Here is a 27,139-nt window from a genome sequence, read left to right on the forward strand (position 1 = left end):
TATTGTTTCAAGAAAGGTAAAAATGCAACTGAAACACAAAAAAAGATTTCTGCAGTGTATGGAGAAGGTGCTGTGACTGATCGAACATGTCAAAAATGGTTTGTGAAGTTTTGTGCTGGAGATTTCTTGCTGGATGATGCTCCATGCTTGGGTAGACCAGTTGAAGTTGATAGTGATCAAATCGAGACATTAATTGAGAACAATCAGTGTTATACCATGCAGGAGATAGCCGACATACTCAAAATATCCAAATCAAGCGTTGAAAATCATTTGCACCAGGTTGGTTATGTTAATCGCTTTGATGTTTGGGTTCCATATAAGTTAAGCGAAAAACACCGTCTTGACTGTATTTCCGCATGCAAGTCTCTACTTAAACATAATGAAAATGTTCCATCTTTAAAACAAATTGTGACGGGCAATGAAAAGTGGATACTGTACGGTAATGTGGAACGGAAGGAAGAGATTGTGGGGCAAGTGAAATGAACCACCACCATCCACACCAAAGGCCAGTCTTTATCCAGAGGAGGTGATGTTGTGTATATAGTGGGATTGGAAGGGAGTCCTCTGTGATGAGCTCCTTCCGGAAAACCAAATGATTATTTCCAACAAGTACTGCTCCCAATTAGACCAACTAAAAGCAGCACTCAACGAAAATCGTCCAGAATTAGTCAACAGAAAACGTATAATCTTCCATCAGGATGATGCAAGACCGCATGTTTCTTTGATGACCAGGCAAAAACTGTTACAGCCTGGCTACGAAGTTCTGATTCATCCTCCATATTCACCAAACATTGCACCTTTGGATTTCCATTTACTTCAGTCTTTACAAAATTCTCTTAATGGAAGAAATTTCGGTTCCCTGGAAGACTGTAAAAGGCACCTGGAACAGTTCTTTGCTCAAAAAGATAAAAAATTTTGGGAAGGTGAAATTATGAAGTTGCCTGAAAAATGGCGGAAGGTAGTGGAACAAAAGGGTGAATACGTTTTTCAATAAAGTTCTTGGTGAAAATGAAAAACGTGTCTTATTTTTACTTAAAAACCGAAGGCACTTTTCGGCCAACCCAGTACATTCCCACCAGCAGTGTAGGAGGGTTCCCTTGTCTCCACATCCTTGCCAACACTTCTTATTTCTTACCTTTTTGATAATAGCCACTCTAACAGGTATGAGGTAAGGTGTTTTTTTTTAATCTTTGGTTTTCAGCAGTTTGACTATGCTGTACCTAGGTATGATCTTCTTTGTACTTATCCTGTTTGGGGACATCAGTGAGCTACTTCAATCTGTAAATTTATGTCTTTCACCAGTGTTTAGAATTTTCTTCCTATTGCTTTTTCAATTTTTTTTCTTTCTCCTTTTTCTCTCCTTCTATGACTCCAAATTTATTTATGTTAGACTACTTAATAGTGTCCAACAGACAACTGCTTTTCAGTATTTTTCTATTTTTTAGTTGGAATAATTTTTTGATCTATCTTCAGTACTTTCTCCATTCTGCTGTTAAGCCCATACGGTGAATATTTTATTTTAGAAAGTGGATTTTTCAGTTTTGCTATTTGCATTTGGCTCTTTTTTATATTTTTATTTCTCTGCTGAAATTTACAATTTTTTCCTTTATTTATAAGTTTATTTTCCCTTGGTGTCTTGAACATTCTTGCAGGTAGCTGCTTTAAGATCTTTGTCTGTTAATTCCAATTACCTGGGTTACCTTGTGGTTGGTCTCTATTGATTGTCTTTTCTCTTGAGTATGGGTAACATTTTCTTGTTCCTTCATACACTTAGAAATTTTCTGTTATATACTGCATACTGTGAATGATACATTATAGTGACTCTGGGGTTTAGTGTATTTTTCTGGAGAGTGTTAATATTTTGGTTATTAATTGTATTAGCAAGCAATTAACTTGGCTGAACTGAAATCTAAACTATGTCTCCCCACAGAGGATGGCAGCTGATGTCTCTAAGTCATTTTAGTCTTACCTGGACTGCTTAGAGTCTGATCCACTCTTGCATAGAACAGTGACCAGTCAGAGACATGGGTAGAGTTCTTTGTGGTTCTCTCTCTTTGTGGTTCTCTCTCTTTGTGGTTCTTTATTTTCCAGTATGTGCCTTCTTACTTTTCAGCTGCTGTGGTAGCTCCAAACTCTGCTTTTCAAGCCAGTAAGACTGCATCTTTTGATTCACATTTCAACTGCTCTGTGCAGCTCAATCTAGAGGTTTTCCCTCAGGCAAAAGCTGTAAAAACAGGAAACCCATCCAGTTCTACTTCCTCCTTCCAAATATTGTCTCCTAACCAGATTCTGCCTATTTTTGGCTGCTCAAGTGCCTTCAGGTAGTTGTTATTTATATTTTTTTCCAGAATTTATAGTTGTCTGAGGGAATGTTGGTGTGATAAGAGGTATTCTGTTATTACTCATGGCAGGATTTGTTTGTTTTAAAAAGTAAAAATCTCATGTATTTATATTAATATTTCCAGTTCAATTCAGAACTATAAGGTTTTTATTTACATCTGTATCTTCTTTCTTCTATACCAAGAATTGTGGTTCTGAAGGACATAAAGCAGATGATAGAATTAGAATATCACATAATTATTTATTTACTCCTTTCTATATCTCACACACACAGCAGTCTCAACAATGTGTACTACCACAATGACCAAAGAGATTATGGAAAATAGTTAAAACATTTTTTGCTTGTGCTTTCCGTGAATTTCCATAGCACAGTTTTTTAAAAAATTGTGTTAACAACTTTGCATGCATTTAGCCATTAAATTTTATACTCTCTTCCTTGTACTTCTCATTTAGTCTTTATCAACAAGTAAATAATAATATTGCTTGCCATAAATTGTTAGGTTGAAACTATTCATTTTGGTTGTCTAAAGCTTATTCTCTAGATTCTTTCGGAAGGGCTCATGGGAGCCAGTGTTTCCCAATTTTTGGCCTTACGTTAAGTTTATCTGTGTCTTCCATGTGATAAAAATAAATTTTACCAAATATAAGACACTTAATTCAGATTTTCTTTCTTGAATATCTGAAATATGTTACTCTGTTTTCTTCTGGCATAAATAAAGTGTTGCCTTTGAAAAGTTAGATGTTGGCCTTCTGGGCTGAATTCTTAAGTGTACACAGTGCTTCGGTCAGTAGTTTCAGGTTTTGTTCTTTTCAAGAAAGTTTTCTTGAATTATAGTCTTTACTATTTATTCTCTTATGGTAGTGCTCTTTAAAGACTTCTGTTACCTGAATGTTGGATCCTTGTTACTTCATTAAGTTGTTGCTTTCTCTCATCCGTTTAATCTCTTCATTTCTTTTGATTTCGAAACTGTTCCTCCATTTTACCTTCTCATTCTCTTAAAGCATTATCTGTTGTATGTATTTTCTCTTGTGTTCATTCAGGCTTAATCTTCATTTCTATTTTTTTTTTTTTTTTTGCGGTACTCGGGCCTCTCACTGTTGTGGCCTCTCCCGTTGCGGAGCGTAGGCTCGGCGGCCATGGCTCATGGGCCCAGCCGCTCCGCGGCATGTGGGATCTTCCTGGACCGGGGCATGAACCCAAGTCCCCTGCATCAGCAGGCAGACTCCCAACCACTGTGCCACCAGGGAAGCCCCTAATCTTCATTTCTGAAAAAAATTTTTTCAATTTCTAATGCTTTCCTGAGTTCTGTTACCTTATTTCTGAGTTTTTTGAAATCTGATTTATGTTGTTCTTGCATGTCTTGAGTCATTTTTTAATGACTTTTATCTCATTTTGAAGTAGTTATAATTTTCACCTATTTCGTGGGCATATATTTCTGGTATGCTTTTATTATCAGGATGTAATTCTGTATCTTTTTTTTTTTTCCCTATAATTTCATAGGATTGACCTACATCATTTTCTGTTGCTTACTTTTTTATGGTTTAGGATGGCATTTCTTACAGAGCCCCCTCTACTGTTGTTTTTGGGAACTCTTCAAAAGTGTGGCATTTGGGGCTTCCCTGGTGGCGCAGTGGTTGAGAGTCCATGCCCCGGTCCGGGAAGAGATCCCACATGCCGCGGAGCAGCTGGGCCCGTGAGCCATGGCCGCTGAGCCTGCGCGTCTGGAGCCTGCGCTCCGCAACGGGAGAGGCCACGACAGTGAGAGGCCCGCGTACTGCAAAAAAAAAAAGTGTGGCATTTGCTTTCTATGATTTCTAAGGCTTTGCTCTCTTCCCCACTATTCTCATTCCTTAATCTTCATTGTACCTAATGTGCTCAGTTTTGATTCCATGCTCAGTAGCTTATCCTCATTGTGACACTGTTAATGAAGGATCAGTTTTAAGAGTTCATAGAGGCTAACTGCCCCAACTTCAGACTTCAGGAAAATGCAGAAACCCAGTTATAGCTGTTGTGGGAGTCTCTGTTCTCAGATGTGTCAGACACTCTGTTTTCTTCTGCTGCTTCTCATACCATGCAGGTTCTATGGTTGTTGGTGATTTGTTCCCACTTGCTGTTTTAGGGAGATTTATGTAGATTTCCTTGTCACCCAGTTTTGTTGTAAATGTTGTATGTGGGTTTGGGGATTTAGGGATGCTCAGAAACGTTGCCACTGCCTCCATTGTCCCTGAATCTTTATAATTTATCACTTATTAATTGCTGTTTATGGTGTTCTCTTTTTCAAGTTTGATAATCTTGCCCTAATTAGATTATAATTCCTCTAGTGCTTGAATCCTAGTTCAAATGCTATTTTGTGTTGAAAATAGCCTTTACGGTGTCCAGCATAGCACTGGACATATATGCAATGTATCGTATCAGTCATCAGTTTGGAAATTAGTCAGTCTAAGGGTAATTATAGGCTAACTTGCAACCTGGTAATGGTAGTATTAGCAGCTACTCTGGCAAATTGAAGGGAAACGTGTACCACCTGGCCTGCTTGTACATGAAGTTCATTCATATGTCATCTTTGGCATATATGTTATAGTCTGCCTGGTCTAAACATTCCTGGAAGACATTGATCTAATGTACTGATGGTCCAAAAAAGTCGACAAAGTAATAACCATCATAGAAACATATTGGAAACAGAAAATGTTATCCGCCATAGTGATAGTTCATTACTGTCACAGTTCAAAAAATATTGTAAAGGAAATTTAAACACTCTTTGAGTGACACAGTTAAAATGGTCAAGTTAGTAAAAGATTTTTTTAAAAGGCTAAACCCAAACAAACAGAAACCAGAGATTGACCAGTTTGTTAATATGAAGAGGCAAAGGGGTATGGGTGAGATATGATGGAATTTCATAAGATTGTGATGAAAATTAAGGAACACAAATAATACTTTCAGTTAAAGGAAGCATTAGTTTTTATACATTGGGTAGTAATTTTAGGGATCTTTCTATCCTAACAACATCTCACTTCCTTTGCTTCTGAATTTGATATTCTAAAAAGTCAGCTAACACAAGTCAGTTCCTGAAACACAGCAGAACTTTATTGATTTGATAAGACTTTCCAAGTATAGTGTTAAGAAGTTGGTGTTTCTTATTTTTACTTCATTTGTCTTCCCTATTTAAAGGAATCATATTTTATTTTTAATTATAAAGACATTATTTACCTTGTAAAATGTTCCATTTTAAATTACTCCTAATTTTTACCTTTTTAAAAATTTTCAACAGGCCTCAACAAATAATGAAAGCTCTAATCACAGTTTTGGAAGCTTGGGATCTTTGAGTGACAAAGAATCAGAGGTAAGTAACTTCATTTTAAATATGGTGCTATTAATAAGTAAAAGTTGGAATCACTGTTTTTTTTTAATTAATTTTTTTCCTTCTTTAATACTTGTGCTAAAGGTTAATCCTTGTTAAGTTTTTTGTAGGAGCATTTTATTCTGTTTTATGAAGCAGAGCATTCAAACCGAAGACTGTATTGGACATTAGAAAGAAAATATAGTTTCTTTGGTTATGTAGGTGAACTTGTACATTAATGGTATTGACAGATATTCTTAAGTTACTAGCCGTTCATAATTTTAAGAGATGAACGTGGTTTTGCAATACGTTGTATTTTGCAGTTTTCTATTATTTCTTGTTCTACTTCCCTCTTAGTTTGGTCCTGAGTAAAGGTTTGTTTACTTTCTGGGATACAGAAACACATTTTTTTTCTCTTTTTTAAGTTTCTTGTGGGATTTCATGCTGTTGGTTTTCACTTTACATATTTTAAGATATCTGAAAAATCCCCTCCTCCCCCACCCACTTACTCTCCCCACTAAGAAAATATATGGAATTTTATAAGTAGGTATTTGGATCCATGGTATAGTTCACATTGAGCATGATACTCTTGATGGCATTTTAAAAAATGTTTAGACAGGAGGTTCTTTGGGTAGTAGCATTCATTTGTTGATGCTGCAACTTCACTTTTTGCAGATACAGTCTGTAATATTTCCTCTTCTCAGATTATGGAGTTCTGTCACTTACTTTTCAACATTTGTGTGTGTGTGTGTGTGTGTGTGTGTGTGTGTGTGTGTGTGTTTTCCCTGTCAATGTTAACTTCTGCTTGATCCATTTTAGTCTTTTTTCTGCTTGGGTTAGTATAGGTATATCACCATGATAATAATACCGTAGGTCATTAGCACCCAGTAACTCTTAGGCATTTGGTTTTGGTATTCAGTGGAAGGGGAATATCAAAGGTGGCATCTTTTTAAGCCCTGTGTTATTGAAAGCATCTAGGAATCTCTAGGTAGACAGTTTTGTGGAGTTCTGTGCAGGCACCCTGACACTCCAAAGGAGTGTGGCATAGGGCTCTCACTCATCAGGCTTTCCCTTCCACAGAGACAACTGGCAGGCAGCTGAAAGGACTGTGCAAGTGACGGGACTTTATCTGCAGTAGGTTCCCTTGAGGTAAGCGTTAGTAGCCCCTGTAGCACCAGATTATCACAGTTTAGTTTTTATCAAATTAACACACATTAAGTCCTTAAAAATTGTAGGTTTAGATCTTGTCAAAGTACATTTTTTTCAAAAACCATATCAAGAATGTTTTCACTTTATATTTCCTGGATTTTGGAACATTTCTTGATACTTCCACAGATTTGGGTCTATATAGTAATTTCACATGCCTCCTCTTTTCATAGGCTTTTATGTTATGAAGGGCAATAAAATAATTTTAGATATTTCTCTTTTCTGTTCACCAAATCTAGTGTTTCTGATGGATTTTTTTAATAGAAAAACATAGTAAAAGTTAGACCACATGTAATGGTTATATATTTCTATGTTCTTTATAGGTATCTGTATTCCCAGTATGAGTTGGTAGATGCAATATTTGAATTCTTCCAAAAGGATCAGTTTGTAAGAAAATACCACTTCCCTTAAAAGAATTCTAAGGCTCACTTTTGGCTATGTTCTTAGGTTAAAAACCATTTTTTTTTAAAGACCATAATGGTATTTGCACTAAAATACAATTTGGTTCACCATTGGATGTACTTAGCTTTATTTGTGTAGAAATTTTGACATTTGGGGACACAATAGAAAAATCTTAAAATTTTTTGGCTTTTGCTGCTTTGTGTTCTGTATCTGGAATTTCTGCAAAATAATGGTTAAGTGGCATAATATTTTGGAAATGACTATGGATTATATGTTTTCCTTAAAATTTGAAGAAGGAAATTTGGGGGGTGGTCTGTCTTTCCATTTAAGAAGTGATTTGTCTGGAAAATGGTTCCCAGGTTTTATTTCTGTACTAGATGCCTTAATGGACTCCCTTGGGGTGAAATTTCATATACATCTCGATACAGATATTCCTATAAGTCATGAATAAAGTTGTTGGCAGTAAACAGCTGCAGGATAGAAGTACTTCTTTTTTTCCCCAGTACACCTAATAGTAAAGTTTATGTAGTATTTCGTTGTCTGCTGATGTCATTTTATTCTTTTGGTAATCCATCCCCTGAACCATCAGATTTTTAAAAATAACAGTTTTTGTTTTTATGGACAAATAGTGCTGAAAGGTTTATTATTATTATTTTTTAATAGTATTTCTCTACCACTCACGCTTACCCCACCCTGCTCTCCATTCTCTTAGCTTTTCTTCCTGGTATTTATTTCCACATTTTAATATAAATAATATGCATATCTTTTTTGGTTCATCAATTGGACATTATCTGTGACTTCCTCTTAGTATTTATGAAGATGTTAACCTACTAATAACCCCCTGCTTTCTATCCTCTTCTTAATACTGTTTTCAGACACTCAGAACCCTCTTGTTTTCATCTGTCCTTTTACTATTAAAAGTGAAAAGCATCTGATATTCACTGTTGGGTTGATTAAATCTACTTCAACTGAAAATTTTCACTGCAGTTTATATATGAATTAAACTTGCCTTTTATTTCTAAATGTAGAATTGTTAAACAGAAAGGGTTTTTTTTTTTTTTAATAATGAAATCGTCTAGTAGATAGGAAGGTGTTGGTCTCGTTTTGCTTTATTTTACATCACTGTAGGTTTATTCAACGGGCTCCAAAATTTTTCAGTAAGCATTTGTTACATATCTATTATCTTCTAGCCTCTGTGCCCAAGCACGGAGTATATAAAGATGAATAGGATACAATTCCTGCTTTCACATGAGATCAGTGTCTAGTAGGACAAACTGTTTCATAAACAGTGTGAGCTATGCTATAATAGATGTAAGCACAAGGTACTATAGGAGCAAAGAGCAAGAAACCCCTAATTCCATCTGCCTGCAGGCGAGAGGTAGGGAAGGAAGAGAAAGAGAGGTCTTCCCTCAAAGAACAGATGATAGGGACTTCCCGGGTGGCGCAGTGGTTAAGAATCCACCTGCCAATGCAGGGGACACGGGTTCGAACCCTGGTCTGGGAAGATCCCACATGCCGCAGAGTAACTAATCCCGTGCACCACAACTACTGAGCCTGCGCGCTAGAGCCCGCATGCCACAACTACTGAAGCCCACACACCCTAGAGCCTGCGTGCTGCAACTAGTGAGCCCACACACCACAACTACTGAAACCTGCACTCCTAGAGCCCATGCTCTACAACAAGGGAAGCCACCGCAATGAGAAGCCCGCACATTGCAACGAAGAGTAGCCCCTGCTTGCCACAACTAGAGAAAGCCTGTGCACGGCAACAAAGACCCAACACAGCCAAAATAAATAAATAAGTTAATTAATTAATAAAAAAAAAACTAGTCTCTTTATCTTAAAAAAAATAGAACAGGTGATAGTTAAGTTGTTAAGAAAGCCTATGGATTCATCCCAGAGGACAAGGGCAAAGTATGAGAAGAAAGCAGGCAGAGGCACTAAGATGTGCTTTTGCTTTTCCATGGAAGCATGGCACATAGTTTTGTTCAAGATGTAAGGCAGTGGTTCTCAATCCTAACTGCCTTTTAGCTCACCTGAGGAGCTTAAAAAAGAAAAAACCAAGCTGCCTGGGTGATTCATCTGGTTTGTAAACTTCTGGTATAGAGAAGATATGTAAGAATGGTGAAAGATAGGCAGGGGTCAGGGTTTGAATGCTCTTGTATTTCATAGTAAGGGATTTGGACTTCTTTCTAGGAGATGAAAGGAGAGGAAACAAAACAAGTAGAGATGAAGAAGGCTCCCTCAGGGGGCAATGTATAGGATAGGATGGGAGAGAGGTGATACCTAAGTTGGAAAGACCATTTAGTTAAGGAGTGCTGCTGCTTTTACAAAACTCCAAGGTTTAACAGGAAGAAAAACTTCAAGTGGGGGTTCTAATTACAGTGTTCTCAAGTTTGCCTTTTGGGCTCTGCCTTCTTTGGATTTTGTAACTATTGATGCTATCACCACTCAGGCCCATGCTTCTCAAACTTTAATACGCAAGTGAATTACCAAGGATTCTTACAGGTCTGGAGTGAGTGTTTGCGTTTCTGACAAGCTCTCAGATTCCACTAGATTTTAAAAGTAGAAGCAGTAGGGCTTCCCTGGTGGCGCAGTGGTTGGGAGTCCACCTGCCAATGCGGGGGACACGGGTTCGTGCCCCGGTCTGGGGGGATCCCGCATGCCGCGGAGCGGCTGGGCCCGTGAGCCATGGCCACTGAGCCTGCGCATCTGGAGCCTGTGCTCCGCAGCAGGAGAGGCCACAGCAGTGAGAGGCCCGCGGACCGCAAGGGGAAAAAAAAAAAAGTAGAAGCAGTAGGGTTTGAAGACTGAATGAGGGTAAAGAAGGAAAGGGAGGAGCCTAGGATTATTTAAAGGTAGCTAGCTTTAGGTGAATGGTAGTGGTTTTGAGTGAGATAGACAACACAGAAAGAAGATGAATAGGTTAGCATAGAAGGTAATGAATTAAATTCTGGACAGCACTGAGTTTGAATACCTATGAAATGACCAAGGCAGAGGAGCTGTCTGGAGCTCAGGAAGGAGGTCAGGCTAAAGATGAAGACTTAGTGGGTTTTGGCATACAAACAGGGCTAAGACATTATTTGCCCTTTTACAGTAATGCTAAGACGTATTTGGCTTTTTTTTTTTTTTTTTTTTCCTGTAGGCGGGCCTCTCACTGTTGTGGCCTCTCCCGTTGCGGAGCACAGGCTCCAGACACGCAGGCTCAGCGGCCATGGCTCACAGGCCCAGCCGCTCCGTGGCATGTGGGATCCTCCCAGACTGGGGCACGAACCTGTGTCCCCTGCATCGGCAGGCGGACTCTCAACCACTGCTCCACCAGGGAAGCCCTGGCTTTTTAACTTTCATTTCTCCATGAGTTTACAGTGAAAATTTCCAAAGGCTGTAAGACATGTGATGATATCATTATTCTGATGATTTATGGATTGTGTATTCTGGTGTTCTAAAATTTTTTTAGTTTTAAATCCCAAAATGGTAAGTAACAGTAGTTATATCCCACATAAGAAAGGCTCTTTGGGGAACTCAACAGTTTTTAAGAGTTTGTAGACGGGTTTTGAGACCCAGAAGTTTAAAAACTGCTTTTGCAGATGAACTCATCCTGATAGCGTGTGTAATGCTAGGAAATGTGAGCAGGCGAGACGTGTGTGCTAGAGAGAATAGTAGCAGGTAAGGAGGTGGATAAAAGATGAGAAAGAAGAGGAGGAGAATAATGAGTAGAATTAGATGTTATGGAAGTCAATTAAGATAATGACTAAAAAGTGACTAAGAGTTTGTCACTTAGGCTTACTTTTAGTAGACTAATGGGAGCAAGATGCCAGATATTAGTTGATTAAGGAGCACTTGGAAAGTGAGCATATATTGACTACTCTTGGAAGAATCTTGACTGTGAAGAAAAGGAGGCAGTATCCAGAGTCTAACAGACTTGACCTATTATGTGCTAGGGAAAGGATTATAGCAGACCTGTGATGGGATAAGGACAAGCAAAGTGCTGAAGAGAGAGGAGAACCTAAACTAAACTTTTTTTTTTTTTTTTTTGGGGCTGCGTTGGGTCTTCGTTGCTGCGCGCGGGTTTTCTCTAGGTGCGGTGAGTGGGGACTACTTTTCTTTTAGGTGCGTGGGCCTCTCATTGTGGTGGCTTCTCTTGTTTTGGAGCACAGACTCTAGGTGCACGGGCTTCAGTAGTTGTGGCTCGCGGGCTCTAGAGCGCAGGCTCAGTAGTTGTGGCACATGGGCTTAGTTGCTCCGCGACATGTGGGATCTTCCCCGACCAGGGATCGAACCCATGTCCCCTGTATTGGCAGGTGGATTCTTAACCACTGTGCCACCAGGAAGGTCCTAAACTAAACTTTTCCTGGAAGTGGTATGAATGGTGAGTTCCAGACTCTGGGAGGACAGGGTTAGTTGTGGACAGGACTGACTGAGAACATTCTTTCCTCTGATAGATGAATTTCCATACCTAATAACCTTTCTCTTTCTTCACAGTGAAAATAGAGCTTATCAACTGAAGGAAGAATCATGAGTAGGTTGGGGGTGTGAGGAGAATGATAAAAAATTTATGGGAGAGACAAGGAAGTAGTTTACAGGGGAGAGGGGTCACTCATTTAAATGTTTTATAATGCCTGAAGGAGTTAGAGACATGGTCTGTGCACCTTATCTACTGGCTGAAAGTTCAGATTATTTTATGAGGATGAGAGAGGGAGCCCATATTTCCTTTTATCAATGTTTTCCAAGTTTCAGAACCTGCCTGGATCCACCCATTTGCCATTCTCCTTGCAGGACCCTTCCCTCTCTAAACACGAAGATCATCTTCACTTTTCTCTAAATTCTGTACAGTTGCTGTCCCCACTGTACCTTACCCCAAGATGCTGAGATAAATTATCTTGTAGCTCATTTGGAATTTATAATTTATAATATTAATACCATAACCATACCTCCTCTCTACCTTTTCTTTCGGATGTCCTAGAATATATTTTTCTGTTTTATTTCTTACTGTGGTTGGTTATTTGTGAATGAATATAAGACTGAATATAGGGCTTCCCTGGTGGGGCAGTGTTTAAGAATCCTCCTGCCAATGCAGGGGACATGGGTTCAAGCCCCGGTCCAGGAAGATCCCACATGGCACGGAGCAACTAAGCCTGTGCATCACAACTACTGAGCCTGCACTCTAGAGCCCACGAGCCACAACTACTGAAGCCCGCATGCCTAGAGCCTGTGCTCCACAACAAGAGAAGCCACCGCAATGAGAAGCCCGCGCACCACAATGAAGAATAGCCCCCGTTCACCGCAACTGAAAGCCCGCACACAGCAATGAAAACCCAACAGAGCCAAAAATAAATAAATAAAAAATTTTTAAAAAAGACTGAATATAAATCTCATTGAAGTATATTTTTAAGCCTATTGTTACATGTACGTACAGTATACTACATAATGATGTTTGTAAAGCAGACATGTCAAATTATTCTGTTTTTGTCTCAATTTAATTTTGAATATTTATCTTTTATACTACTTCTATATAAACCTGAATCAGAGTTGAACAATTTAAAATATATACTATCTTTTTCTAGAACTAAAGTTTATTTCCCACTTCCTTCTGGGTAATTGTCAATTCTTTAACCCTCTATCCACTGGCATTGAATTACTGTTTATTTTTATTTTTTAAATTTATTTATATTTTATTTTTGGCTGCGTTGGCTCTTTGTTGCTGCGCGAGGGCTTTCTCCAGTTGCAGCGAGCGGGGGCCACTCTTCATTGTGGTCCATGGGCTACTCAGTGCGGTGACTTCTCTTGTTGCAGAGCATGGGCTCTAGGATGTGCAGGCTTCAGTAGTTGTGCTGCACGGGCTCAGTAGTTGTGCTGCACGGGCTTAGTTGCTCTGCGGCATGTGGGATCTTCCCAGACTAGGGCTTGAACCCATGTGCCCTGCATTGGCAGGCGGATTCTTAACCCCTGCGCCACCAGAGAAGTCCCTACTGTTTATTTTTGATCCAAGTGCCTTTGGGGATTTTTGAGCTATTTAAGATTAAGAATTTTAATTTATAGATATACAGAAGCTGGGACAGTTGTTGCATCTAGACATTTAAACTTAGATGCACTTTCAGAATTGTAATGATTGTAATGAAAGAGGAATATAATATGGATACAGTGCCTTGATTATCTTAATTTACCTGTAACGTTGATTAATGAAGCCCATTTTATGAAAGAAGATCTAATTAACTTTCTCACTTGAATTTAGTTTCTAGAAGTAGTCTTGGTATTTAAATCAGATTTTTCCCCTCCTTATTTGAATTGAACTTATGGAGTTAATTAATGCTTTGTTTTGTTCTTTTTAAAAAATAATTTTTAAAGGCCACATTATGTGTGAGTTCTTATTTTCATATTTTGGAGGAAGTAGAAATTAAGAATACTAGGGAATTAGAACTAAAACTACCTTAGACCTAGCTTGGGGGGGACATTATTTTCATTTTTAGAACAAGTCATATTATTTATATAGTTCTTCAATAGTTTTTTAATTTAAAAAATCTTTTTTGATATTTAAAATTATATATAGACATATATAATTGACTAAATGGGATGGCTCTGATGTTAGTGAATTGGCTGGATTAAGAAATGAGCATTTCCAGTTTTCACCTAGTTTTTATATACATCCCCATCTCTACTTTTTTATATTTCCTTTTTGCCTTCTAAATAGTGTTTAGCTGAAATGTTTCCTCAAGAAACAGTTAGTTACCTTAGATTGATTGGAAGTTATGATTTTATTTGAAAATAGAGATAATACCAGCCTAAAATTTCAGATGGATTTTTTAAAATTCATTTAAGTTTTATATATATATATGTAAAATATATATATGTAAAAAATATATATATTTTTTATATATATGTATATGTGTCTTATAACCTGGACAAATCTTGTCTTTAATGTCTTAGTCTGAGCACCCAATAAGAAAGAAAACTTGCAAAATGAATTTAGTGATGTATAGTTAAGTGTGGCTGAAAGTTAACATTTTTATGCCTATTTCCCCCTAAATGAATTACCTTGTTTTTTACTTTATTCTGTTTAAATCTGTTCAGCTTCTAAAGATTGTTAGATACCTAGTTTAATGCCCTCATCAATTATAAGAAATATTCTTTGTGTCCTGTAACCTACATTATTTTCTGAAATGTTTTAGCCTGATAAATGCCCTTTGTGGTGTTCTGTTTGATTGGTTCCTCTGTCTTCTCCTTTACTTATCTTCATTTTGGCAGTATTTTCTCACTGATTTCTTCTTACTGTATTATTAGGTGAGGTTAGTAAGATTTTGTAACAGCAATAAAGACATTTTCTCAGTAAGGAAATAAGTTTGTTTTTTTCTCTCTCTGTTAAGACTAATAATCAAACTTAGAAATTATAGTTCCTGTGAAATACCTGGAATTACTTTGTAAATTTTCATTTTATTTAAAAAGAGAAAATTATTTAATTCTGCCACTAAACATTAAAGGACACACTCTTTTTTTTTGTTGTTGTTGATGGAACCTGAGCCCCCTGCAGTGAAGGGCGGAGGAAGTCCCTAAAGGTCAAGCTCTTACAGGAAGTATATTCAGCTAGAGTTATGAAGTGTCTAACTCTAAAATGTGTTATATGACAGAGTCCACAGCAAAGGAAGTAGGTCTATCCTGGTTGAATATATACATCCTTAGTCTCCTGGAAGGAAAAATACTGTAAATCAAATGGCCTGATACTGGCTGACTCTGTGCCCCTGTTTCCATAAAGGTGGAGGACTATGTGTGTCAGAATCACCTTTTCAAAATCAAAGCACTTAGGCTCCCTTCTTGGAAACTCTGATAATACTCTGTCTAGATAATTTTTGATTTCTCATAGATCAATAAATCTTGATTCTGTAGGCCATTTAATAAGAAAGCAAACAAACAGCTGTTAAATGTTTCCCTTTTTAAAAGTACATTTAGTGTGGGTGGGTGGTTTTTAGAGCAAGAAAGTTCTAAGCTGACTGTTGTAAACAAGATTCGAAGAGGAACATGCCATGTCATTTTAAGAATGAAGTGGACCCTGGTATAGCACTTAATCGTAGTAGATGCTCAGTAAATATTTGTTGAATAAATAAATTTAATAATGTACTTTAGTTGTAGTATAATATAAGGCAGTTTTTGTGTCAGCTACATGTGATTCTTATGTATTCATCAAAGCAAGCTTTCTCAACCTTAACATTATTGACGTCTGGGGCCAGATAATTCTCGGGGTGGGGAGGGAGTTGTCATGTGTAATGTAGGATGCTTAGCGGCATCTCTACATGATGCATTAGATATCTGTAGCCCATCCCCCCACCCCTAAGTTGTGGCAACCAAAAATGTCTCCAGATATTGCCGTATATCCTCGGGGGGTAGAGGCAGATCTCCTCTAGTTGGGAACCACCCCATTAATGAAGGAGGGAAAATAAAGTTGTAGCACGTTATCTGTGGAGCTAGATTACAGCTCTATAAGTTTCACATCTCTGGGTATGAAAACAGAAGCCCAGAGAAGTTAATTTGCCCACAGATAGTAAGTTAATAGTCAAAGTTCTAATTTTAAAGTGTCTGTCTTATTTCAAAGTGATGTTTTCAACTATTGTTCTATACTCTTTCTGTATAACTAATGTAGTATCTAACTTATTAGTTAGATAAATGACCCTAGTTAGTCTTTTGAAAAAAGTGGTATTCTTTTTTGGAAATATTTAGATTTAAGATGATTTATAGTTTGCCAATCCAAGATATGCCTGGACTGGCAGCACTTCACAGATCTTTTTTCTGATAAATATGCTTTTAGACAAGTACATTCAGCAAAGGTTGACATTACTGAACAATTTGGTTTCAATATCTTATACAGGTGTACCTTAGAGATATTGCAGGTTTAATTCCATGCCACCATAATAAAGCGAATATTGAAATAAAGCAAGTCACATGAATTTTTTGGTTTCACGGTGCATATAAACATTATGTTTACACTATACTGTAGTCTAAGTGTGCAGTAGCATTATATCTGAAGAAACAATGTACCTACTTTAATTTAAAAATATTATATTGCTGAAAAAAATGCTAACCATCTTCTGAGCTTCAGCAAGTTGTTATCTTTTTGCTGGTGGAGGGTCTTGCTTCAGTGTTGATGGCTGCTGACTGATCAGGGTGGTGGTTGCTGAAGGTTAGGGAGGCTGTGGCCGTTTTAAAAATAAAACAACAGTGATGTCTGCACACTGACTCTTCCTTTCACCAACAACTTCTCTGTAGCAGCAACGCTGTTTGGTAGCATTTCCCCATGGTAGAACTTCCTTCAAAAGTGGAGTCAGTCCTCTCAGTCCCTGCTGCTGTTTTATAAACTAAGTTTATGTAATATTCTAAATCCTTTGTTGTCATTTCAACAATCTTCACAGCATCTTCACCAGGAGTAGATTCCATCTCAAGAAACCACTTTCTTTGCTCATCCATAAGAAGCAACTCATCCATTAAAGTTTTATCATGAGATTGCCCCAATTCAGTCACATCTTCAGGCTCCACTTCCAATTTTAGTTTTCTTGCTATTTCCACCACACCTGCAGTTACTTCTCCACTAAAGTCTTGAACCCCTCAAAGTTGTCCATGAGGGTTGGAATTGACTTCTTCCGCATTCCTGTTAATATTGATATTTTGACCTCTTCCCATGGATCACAGATGTTCTTAATGGCATCTAAAATGGTGAATCCTTGCCAGGTTTTCACTTTACTTTGCCCAGATCTATCAAAGGAATTATATCAAAGGAATTACTATGGCAGCTATAGCCTTATGAAATATATTTCTTAAATAATAAAACTTTTAAGTCAGAGTTACTCCTTGACCTATGGGCTGTAGAATGGATGTTGTGTTAGCAGGCATGAAAACAACATTAATCTTGTACATCTCCATCAGAGCTCTTGGGTGACCAGGTGCATTGTCAATGACCAGTAATATTTTGAAAGGAATCTCTTTTCTGAGCAGTGGACTCAACAGTAGCCTTAAAATATTCAATAAACTATGTTGTAAACAAATGTGCTGTCATCCAGGTTTTGTTGTCCATTTATAGAGCACAGGCAGAGTAGATTTAAGATAATTCTTAAGGGCCCTAGGATTTTCAGAATGGTAGATGAACATTGGCTTCAACTTCAATTCACCAACTGTTTAAGCCGCTAAGAAGTGAGTCGACCTATCCTTTGAAGCGTTGAAGCCAGGCATTGACTTCTCTAGCTATGAAAGTCCTAGGTGCCATCTTCTTCCAAGAGAAGGTTGTTTTATCTACATTGAAAACCTGTTGTTTAGTGTAGCCACCTTCAATAATTATCTCAGCTAGATCTCCTGGATAACTCATTGCAGCTTCTACATCAGCACTTGCTGCTTCACCTTGTATGTTCATGTTAAGGAGATGGCTTCTTTCCTTAAACCTCATGAACCAACCTCTGCTTCTTCACACTTTTCTTCTGTGCTTCCTCACCTCTCTCAGCATTCATAGAATTGCTCTGGATTAGTCTTTGGTTTAAGGGGATGTTGTGGCTGGTTTTATCTTCTATCCAGACCACTCAGACTTTCTCCACATCCCCAATAATGGTGTTATGCTTTTTTATAATTTGTGTGTTCACTATAGTAGTACTTTTAATTTCCTTCAAGAACTTTTCCTTTGTATTCACAACTTTGGCTCAGGAGGCCTAGCTTTCGGCCTGTCTCAACTTTCAGCATGCCTTCCTCACTAGGCTTAATCATTTCTAGCTTTTTTTTTTTTTTTTTTTTGTGGTACGTGGGCCTCCCATCGCCGTGGCCTCTCCCGCCGCAGAGCACAGGCTCCGGACGCGCAGGCCCAGCAGCCATGGCTCACAGGCTCAGCTGCTCCACAGCATGTGGCATCCTCCCAGACCGGGGCACGAACCCGCGTCCCCTGCATCGGCAGGCGGACTCCCAACCACCGCACCACCAGGGAAGCCCCATTTCTAGCTTTTGATTAAAAGTGAGAGATGTGCAACTCTTCCTTTCACTTGAACACTTAGAGGCCATTGTAGAGTTTTAGTTGGCCTAATTTCAATATTGTGGTATCTCAGGGAATAGGGAGGCCCAAGGAGAGGGTGAGAATGGCTGGTCAGTGGAGCATTCAGAACACACACAACGTTTATTGATTAAGATCACTGTCATATGGTCACAGTTTGTGGCGCTGCAACACAATTAAAATAGTAACATCAAAGATCATGGATCACAGATCACCATGATAAATATAATAACGAGGAAGTTTGAAATATTGCAAGAATCACTAAAATGTGATACAGAGAGAGGAAGTAAGCAAATGCTACTGGAAAAATGGTGCCAAAAGACTTGCTAGATGAAGGTTGCCACAGACCTTCAATTTGTAAAAGAATGCAGTATCTATGAAACGCAGTAAAGCAAAGCTCAATAAAATGAGGTATGCTTGTACTATAGTAGAGTTTTAAAAATATTAGGTGTATTTTTATATCAGCAGAACATAGTGAGTATTTTACTAATTTTCTTTAAGATTAATTCTCATTTTCTAAAATAACTGAGTAATCATGACAATGCACTGGACTTCTCCTATCCTAATGAATTTTCTGTTATATGTCACAATTTTGGTCTGCAGTTCTTAATGGAAGGTTATATATAGAATAACTTACTAATTTTAAGGATTCTCTAAAGTGGAATGTGCAGGAAATACATGCTATATTATTATATATTAGATTGGCTATATTGCTAATCCTGATGATATATCAGCATTACTTTTGGAGCTTTTAAAAAATACGGATTCCTTTGGTCTCCCTCCAGAGATGTTTCCATTTGGAATGGGGCTGCCAGCATGAACTTTAAATAACAGCTTTGTGATTATGAAGTATAGTCAACATTGAGAATCAGTGCTAATAGATAAATGATAGACCAATTTCCTTTAAATAATAAAATCAACCCATTTTTTCTGGTTATAATGCAGTATTGCTATAGAGAAAACTGTAACAATGAAATCCCACTTTTAAAAAAAAAAACACATCAGGTAAACATCTTAAAGGATTTGGGGGCATTCTCATACAGTTTTTTTTTAAAATAATATTTATTGATTAACAAATATTTATTCAGTATATATGGTATACTACTATAAAATGAATGGGTTTTTAAAAAATTTATTTATTTAACTTATTTTATTTTTGGCTGCGTTGGGTCTTTGTTGCTGTGCGCGGGCTTTTCTCTAGTTGTGGTGAGCAGGGGCTACTCTTCCTTGTGCTGTGCGGGCTTCTCACTGCGGTGGCTTCTCTTGTTGCGGAACATGGGCTCTAGGTGCACGGGCTTCAGTAGTTGCAGCACGCGGGCTCTAGAGCGCAAGCTCAGTAGTTGTGGTGCACGGGCTTAGTTGCTCCGTGGCATGTGGGATCTTCCCGGACCAGGGCTCCAACCCAGGTCCCCTGTAGTGGCAGGCGGATTCTTAACCACTGCGCCACCAAGGAAGCCCCTCGTACAGTTTTAGTGTGAGTAAAGATTTAATATCACCTTTGATAGTACAATTTGGAAATATCTTTAAATTTTTAAATGTGCATATTCTCCAGCACAGCATTTACACTTAAAAGTGTCTATTCCGGGCTTCCCTGGTGGCGCAGTGGTTGGGAGTCCGCCTGCCGATGCAGGGTACGCAGGTTCGGGCCCTGGTCCGGGAGGATCCCATGTGCCGCGGAGCGGCTGGGCCCGTGAGCCGTGACCGCTGAGCCTGCGTGTCCGGAGCCTGTGCTCCGCAACGGGAGAGGCCACATCAGTGAGAGGCCCGCGTACCACAAAAAAAAAAAGTGCCTATTCCAAAGACATAATTGTATAAGGACCTAGGGATTCATGTTCAGCCAGTGTCTATAGGGATACTATACAGGATATGTTACCTCATCATGAGTGTCACAATGGGAGAAAAGCTGTGAAGTACGTTCTCAATTTTACTATTACAGGTACTCTTCAAAATGCCAACATTTCCAGACTAAGTTGTCTTGAAAATTTGCTTCCCCCCATCCTCCACAGCATTTGCTCTTTATGGCTGTTTTATTCTGATTGTATGATTTGAAAACTGCTTGTCAGATCATATGAACAGAGGAGGAAGTCCAGCTTTATTCTAATTTTATGGTTTATACTATTTAACAGATAAAGCCTTAAGTCAAAGCGAAAGCCAGAGAAGGGAAAATGCAAAGAAATAGTTATGCTATGTAAATGATAAGAAAATGGCAAACAAAACTGCGCTTTATCAATATCGAAGATTTAATATGCTCCTTTTAAGCATATGTGAGTGTAAATTAAAATGGGTCCAGGTAATAGGAACCTAAGAAGTACAGCTGTGAGGATGGCAAGTAAGGTAGTTTTTAAAAATTGAAAATAAGATTAAGTATTATATTTCTTTTAGTTACTGATGTGGTTATGGATGCTGTATGTTTGTGGAGGGAGTAAAAATCCTTCAGTCTTTTAAAAATGCTGTGAGCTGGCACACTTTTAGTTACCGGTAAGGCAGCATGCATTTTAGTGGAGGGTTATCTGATTTTGTCTCTTTCGCTCTCTACCATCTTTGATATTATGTATTATTAAATGATAAGGCAATACAGGAGAAAATAGGCTACACTCAAAATTGCGGATATGTTGATTGGGTTTACTTTGAGCAGCAAAGAAATGCTCTTATTTGGTGATAGGATCCCAAAATGTTGCGTACATGAACTTTTTATGCTTTTTATATTGAAATCAGCAAAATAATAGATCTTTTAGGTGTCAGAGATTCAAGCAAACATTTACAGATAATAGTTGGTATTAAATTTTGACTCTTGGGCAGAGAAAGACTGAATTTCAGGTCATGCCAGCTCAAAATCATCCTGGAATTAGGATATACATATTTTATGATACGTTTTATCTAAATGTAAATTGGATACAAAGCAGCAAGGAAGTTTTCACTACAGAATTTCAGTTTTCTTATAGTGCATTATTCTAACCTAATGTTTATGGCAAAATGTTGGAAGAAATAGTATCTTGTGTCTTTGATATTCTTGACTAGAACATCTATTTTATGTTGATTATTTTTATAAGGCTCCAGATTTCCCTTTTTAGTTCAGTAAATAACAAAGATTTCTCCCACATTTTAAGTTTTGCCTAGAAATGTGAATAAAACATGGTTATTACCAGCTGTGGGCAAAAAGGTTTATGTGCCTTTTGTTCAAAGTATAGTGACCTTGAATTTGAGACCTGAGTAACTATATGAATCATTGAAATAGCCAATGAGTAGTGTTTTTCAAACCAGTCTTTAGCTAAATGAGTCAATCAGAAAAAAATTCATTCTGACAGGTTTGCATATTGAATATTTTGTAACAGGTATTATTTAATATTAGAGTAACTTTTCTTTCTACTTTAAAGTATTTTCTCCTTTAACGGAAAGAAATTAAATATATCGGTGTCTCTTAACTTTAAGTAGTAATTTTGTTACAGGTGATGCTATCTCACTTTTCTTTTTGTTCTGTTCAGTTGGGGCTGATGGACTCTACCTAAGGTAGAGGTGAAGAATAAATTTTAATATCCACTCCTCTTTTGTTGATGTCATAATATCTTTTCACATACTGTTATAATTTTCTATAATGCATTTATGCCAGTAATTTAAAATACCTCTAGTTGGAGGCTTGTAGAGGTGGTTATCTGTTTTCATGGAACAATCCATATTGCTTTCTCCCTCATTCTGTGACAGCATTAAGGTTCTTATTTCCTTATATTTGGTCTTATTTGCATTGATGAAGGCAGATTTATTTTTATTGCAAGATAAACCAACAGGCCACATGATTAGATATGAAAACCTTGTTTAATAATCACTGACTTAAATTCCAAATGAAATTGGAACATTAGGTATATCACTATCACCTCTTGAGTCCTTTAGATTTGTCTTTGTTTTTTGAACTTCCTTCCAACTCTGTAAAATGCTATATAAATTCACACTAATATCTTGGAACATTTAAATATCAGAGTAATCATTCAGGTTTTGGTATGATTACAAACTAGCATTTATAAAGCTGAATTGATTTAAAGAATACCAATTTCTGCTTCCATCATTTTCTCCTAATCACTGTTCCCCTGTATGTCGGAATTCTTTAACTTTTTATAATACTGTAGTCTTTCCATCTTTACTTCAAAGCCAAGTCATATTATTTTGCCTTCCATAATAATCCTTTCCTATTGTGGTCAGTTATAGTACAATAATTGAGAAAATATAGAGGAAAGAGTGACAGCATTAGTGAGAGCAGTAACAAGCTTGAAAATGTTGTATATAAAATGCTCAATATGTCCAAGTTTTACACTTTACAGAAATACAGTAGTGGCCTGGTTGATGTCCCTTAGATTTTCTAGGAAATCGATTGGTCAGGATCAGTGGTTTTTCAAACATTTTTGAAGCCATCAAGCTCTTTCTTTGAAGAAATCTGATATAGAACCTCAATATTAAAATAAGACATGCTGTGTTCCCAGGGATAGGGTAGAGGTGGGATAGGATGTGTCTCTGGTGGCTAGAGCCTTAGCTCAGCCACCTGCTCCTTCCTTCCCTTTAGTAACTTTGGAGACACAACCTTCTCTCCCCTAAGGTGTCTCTGGAGTACAATTTGAAAGTCACAGATAGTATTCTGAACTTTTTCTTCTCAGTGATGAGCCATTTTAGAGGTTAAATATTTGATGAGTTTCTGCCTACCCTAAATCCTCAAGCTTTTAAATCGCCAAATAAGTCCATACACAAAGGATGTCTTAGGAGAATTGGCAGCATTAGGCTTCATTGAGAGTTTTTGTTTTGTTTAATATAGGTGTTGCTCAGATTATTTAAATTCAAAACCAAAAAAACTGTTTAAAGTACATTTGTCTTAGGGTTAGTGATGTAATACTTAGGGCCTAGACTATAAGTTCTGTGGCTTATGGTTGAGATCAGAGTTGAAATATTGCTTATTTTGCAAACCCTACAAGTTATTTGTAAACTGTTAGGGCAGAAGCTGCTAATTATTTAACAAGTGACATGTGATTGAAGTTTTGAAACATGAAAGTGCGCGGATTATTTGGAGTAATAGAAGGATAGCCATTCAGATAAGAATAGCTTACTGATATAGACTATACACTGTTCTAGATGCTATACTACTTATGTTTCTGGTATGTTTCTCATTTAATCCCCACAATCCTTTTAGGCCATATTATCACCTTTAAAATTGATGAGAAAATTGAGTCTTGGGTTAAGTAACATACTGAAAATTATAGTAAATAGTGGACCCAGAGTTGGATTCTTAGTCTGTGTTTTTTCAGAGACTCATGGTACTTTCTTCTGAGGAAATTATGGTCCATTGAGGCTGACAGAACAGCCCTAAAATAATCTATGAGATGAGAATGAAGTCAAAGGTCAGCACGAGGTAGTCATACTAGGTAGGATGTGGGTGAAAAAAGATTAAAATTCATGGGAAGGCAAAATGGTGTGTTTATAATGCCTACATTTACTTTATAGGCAAATCAGGTATATCTAGGTTTCCCTTTCTCATCTTTTGCTTTGTTCAGCTTTTCAGTTTTTTATTAGCTATTTCCAACTTCTTACTTGTATTAGTGTTAGATTACAGTCGTTTTTTGTTTGTTTGTTTGTTTTTGCGGCACGCGGGCCTCTCACTGTTGTGGCCTCTCCCGTTGCGGAGCAACAGGCTCCGGATGCGCAGGCTCAGCGGCCATGGCTCACAGGCGCAGCCACTCCGGGGCATGTGGGGTCTTCCCCAACAGGGGCACGAACCCGTGTCCCCTGCATCGGCAGGCGGACTGTCAACCACTGCGATACCAGGGAAGCCCAGATTACAGTCTTTTTTGGGGGGGGGGCGGGGGCTACTCGGGCCTCTCACTGTTGTGGCCTCTCCCGTTGCGGAGCACAGGCTCCGGACGCGCAGGTCCAGTGGCCGTGGCTCACGGGCCTAGCTGCTCCGCGGCATGTGGGATCTTCCCAGACCAGGGCACGAACCCGTGTCCCCTGCATCGGCAGGCGGACTCTCAACCACTGCGCCACCAGGGAAGCCCAGATTACAGTCTTAAAATTAATTTTAGTCCTGTCATCCTTTTTTTCCTTCATCTTCCTTTTTCTCTTCATCTTCCTTCCTCAAATTCTTCTCTGGTTTAAAAGAGGGAAGCCTGTTGCCGTTTTTTCTTCACTGTAATCATTATGCATTTGGGGGGTTTGTTAGTTTGTTCTAAACAAAATGACATTTCCCCCAAAAGACTGTCTCACGTCCCCATTCCAGAAAATTTTAAATTTAGGGAAATTTTGCCTTGGAGAAAAAGTTTTTACTAAGTTACCTTATATGTCTTAAAAAAATGAAAATAAAAAAGACCTTAAATATCTTGAAGTCTATATCCAGTAAAGTAATGAACATTATCCCAAATAAGTTTGAGAATTGCCACATGTACTTTATCTTTGCATCCCATCCCCCTTTTGGAGATAGCCAGTGAGTGCTCGTATTTTAATGGTTCTTAGAAGCTTTGTAAATAAATAGTTGAACCACCCTACTATACCTTCCATTTTAAAATGTAGCCTCTCAGTCTACCGCTGATCCAGTGTTCCTTGGAATATACTTTAGAAAATGGTATGGAACCATTTACAACATTATATATTCTTTAGTTTTCTAGATAGAAAATGTTGTTTCCAATATAGCTTTCAGAATTTTATTATTCTGTTTAGTTTTTTGTTTTGCTTGTTCAAAGAAGCTAGTCAGGATTTAAGATGGAAATCCAAAAGGATTGTGCCATGCTTAAAAATTATTATACCATTAAAACTGTTCTGAAAAACCATATTTCCTTGACCTTAAATTATATTTTTTACATAGATTAATTTGGGAAGGATATGAATAAATTATTATTTGGGAGTTCTCCTTTGTTTTATTTTTTTTTTAATTAAAAAAATGTTATTTATTTTTGGTTGCGTTGGGTCTTTGTTGCTGCTCATGGGCTTTCTCTAGTTGCAGCGAGTGGGAGCTACTCCTCATTGCGGTGCCCGGGCTTCTCATTTCGGTGGTCTTCTCTTGTTGTGGAGCACAGGCTCTAGGTGCGCGGGCTCGGTAGTTGGCGGCATGTGGGCTCTAGGGCACGCGGGCTTCAGTAGTTGTGGCTTGCGAGCTCTAGAGCGCAGGCTCAGTAGTTGTGCACGGGCTTAGTTGCTCCGTGGCATGTGGGATCTTCCCGGAGCAGGGACCGAACCCGTGTCCCCTGCATTGGCAGGCGGATTCTTAACCAGTGCGCCACCAGGAAAGTCCCCTCCTTTGTTTTAAGATAGATTATAGGGTTCTTTATAAAACTGTTAACTTAGAATTTTTAATTTGGTGATACTTTTATTCCAAGAAGAATAACAGATTGGTTACCACTGAAGTCTGAGTTTGGTAATTTTGAGTATGAAACTAAACTAATGAACTATTTACCTTAAATTGCGGTATGTCATTCTGTCTCCTGAGTAGATTGCTGGTTAGAGTGGATTTCTTTAAGATCTCTGGTTTACGATGTGAAAACATATAGGCAGTTTATTGGACATAATGAATTTTATTTATGAACTTAATGAAAATTTGAAGTATTTTTGTATGGTTGATTCATTCAGTTACTTCTTGATGTAGGATATATAATCATAACACATAGAAGGGAAAAAAGCATTTAGGCCTTGGAAATACACAGAATTGAATTTGATTTGAATCCTAGTTACCTTGAGTAAGTTATTTAATATTTGTTATTTATCATGCTAGGTATGGAGGTGGGAGGAGGAGGTGGGGAGAAAATATAACTTCTGTCTTTAAAGAATTCAGAGATTAGTATCATTCACTTAAACCTCTCTGAATCTGTTGTCTTGTTGGCAGAATGTCAGTGAGAGAACTTAAAATTCCCCAGATAATACTTTGGGGAACCATAGATGCTCAGTATGAGTTAGGTTGTTTATTGTCATTCATACTATTTAATCACAGAACTACTTACAAGAGACATCAAAATACGGATTAAGTCCCTTCCTTGTTGGAGGACTACGTTGCCTTTAGAGATTTATTTTAAGTTGCCTTGATGTTTCATTCATTCAGATATCCTTTGTTCTGGCACCAGACAAACTTGCCAAGCTTCTAGAATTTGAGGGCCCTGTGCCATTGCCTTGTGCGCATTTGGTTTTAATTTTTCACTACGCACAACATTCTGTCAGACTGCACAAAAATTACTTGTTGTTTTAGCCTGATGGAAATACTTCCTATCAGTTAAAAGAGCAAACCTGTAATTTAAGAACAAGCCATCACGTAGGACAGGGCTCTGCAAACTTTTTTTTTGTAAAGGGCCAGGTATTTAGGCTTTATGGGCCATGCAGTTTCTGTTACAGCTACTCAACTCTGCTGCTGTAGTGTGAAAGGAACTACAGACAGTACATAAATGAATGAGTGTGACTGTGTTCCAATAGAACCAAATTTATGGACACTGAAATTTGAATTTCTTAAGTTTTCATATCATGAAATATTCTTGTTCGGTTTTTATATTTTTCAAACATTTAAAAATGTAAAATTTATGCTTAGATTATGGGCCCTGCAAAAACAGGTGGCCAACCAGATTTGGCCATCTGGCTATAGTTTGCAGACACCTGATTTAGGATATAATCTATGAATTTGCTTTGATTGTTGTTGGATAATAATTTTTAGGCATTTAGGTGAATGGTTCTTTTTAGTAGGGATTGTATATATTAAGGTTTGTGTTCTGCTCTTTTTTTCTAGCCCAAGTTTATTTTACTTCTATAGAATATACATGAATAGTAGAAAACTAATGGGAAAACATATGGTGTTTTGTTGTTATTTTGTGGGGTTTTTTTTTTTTTTTTTTTTTTTTTT

At 37.8% G+C, this 27,139-nt stretch overlaps 1 protein-coding gene across 3 annotated transcripts in view; it reads left to right on the top strand.

Moving 5' to 3' along the window:
• TLK1 (tousled like kinase 1) overlaps nucleotides 1-27,139 on the top strand; it is a 151,366-nt gene that overhangs the window by 62,270 nt on the left and 61,957 nt on the right. For all 3 annotated transcript variants that reach the window (XM_027128473.1, XM_027128483.1, XM_027128487.1), the window contains exon 3: nucleotides 5,610-5,681. In XM_027128473.1, the coding sequence (XP_026984274.1) occupies nucleotides 5,610-5,681 (72 nt within the window). The remainder of the gene's footprint in view (nucleotides 1-5,609; nucleotides 5,682-27,139) is intronic.

The sequence above is a fragment of the Aethalodelphis obliquidens genome, unplaced genomic scaffold (genome assembly GCF_003676395.1).
Source record: "Aethalodelphis obliquidens isolate GAN/ISIS:26980383/991018 unplaced genomic scaffold, ASM367639v1 scaffold2, whole genome shotgun sequence".
In the NCBI taxonomy this organism is placed as follows: domain Eukaryota; kingdom Metazoa; phylum Chordata; class Mammalia; order Artiodactyla; family Delphinidae; genus Aethalodelphis; species Aethalodelphis obliquidens.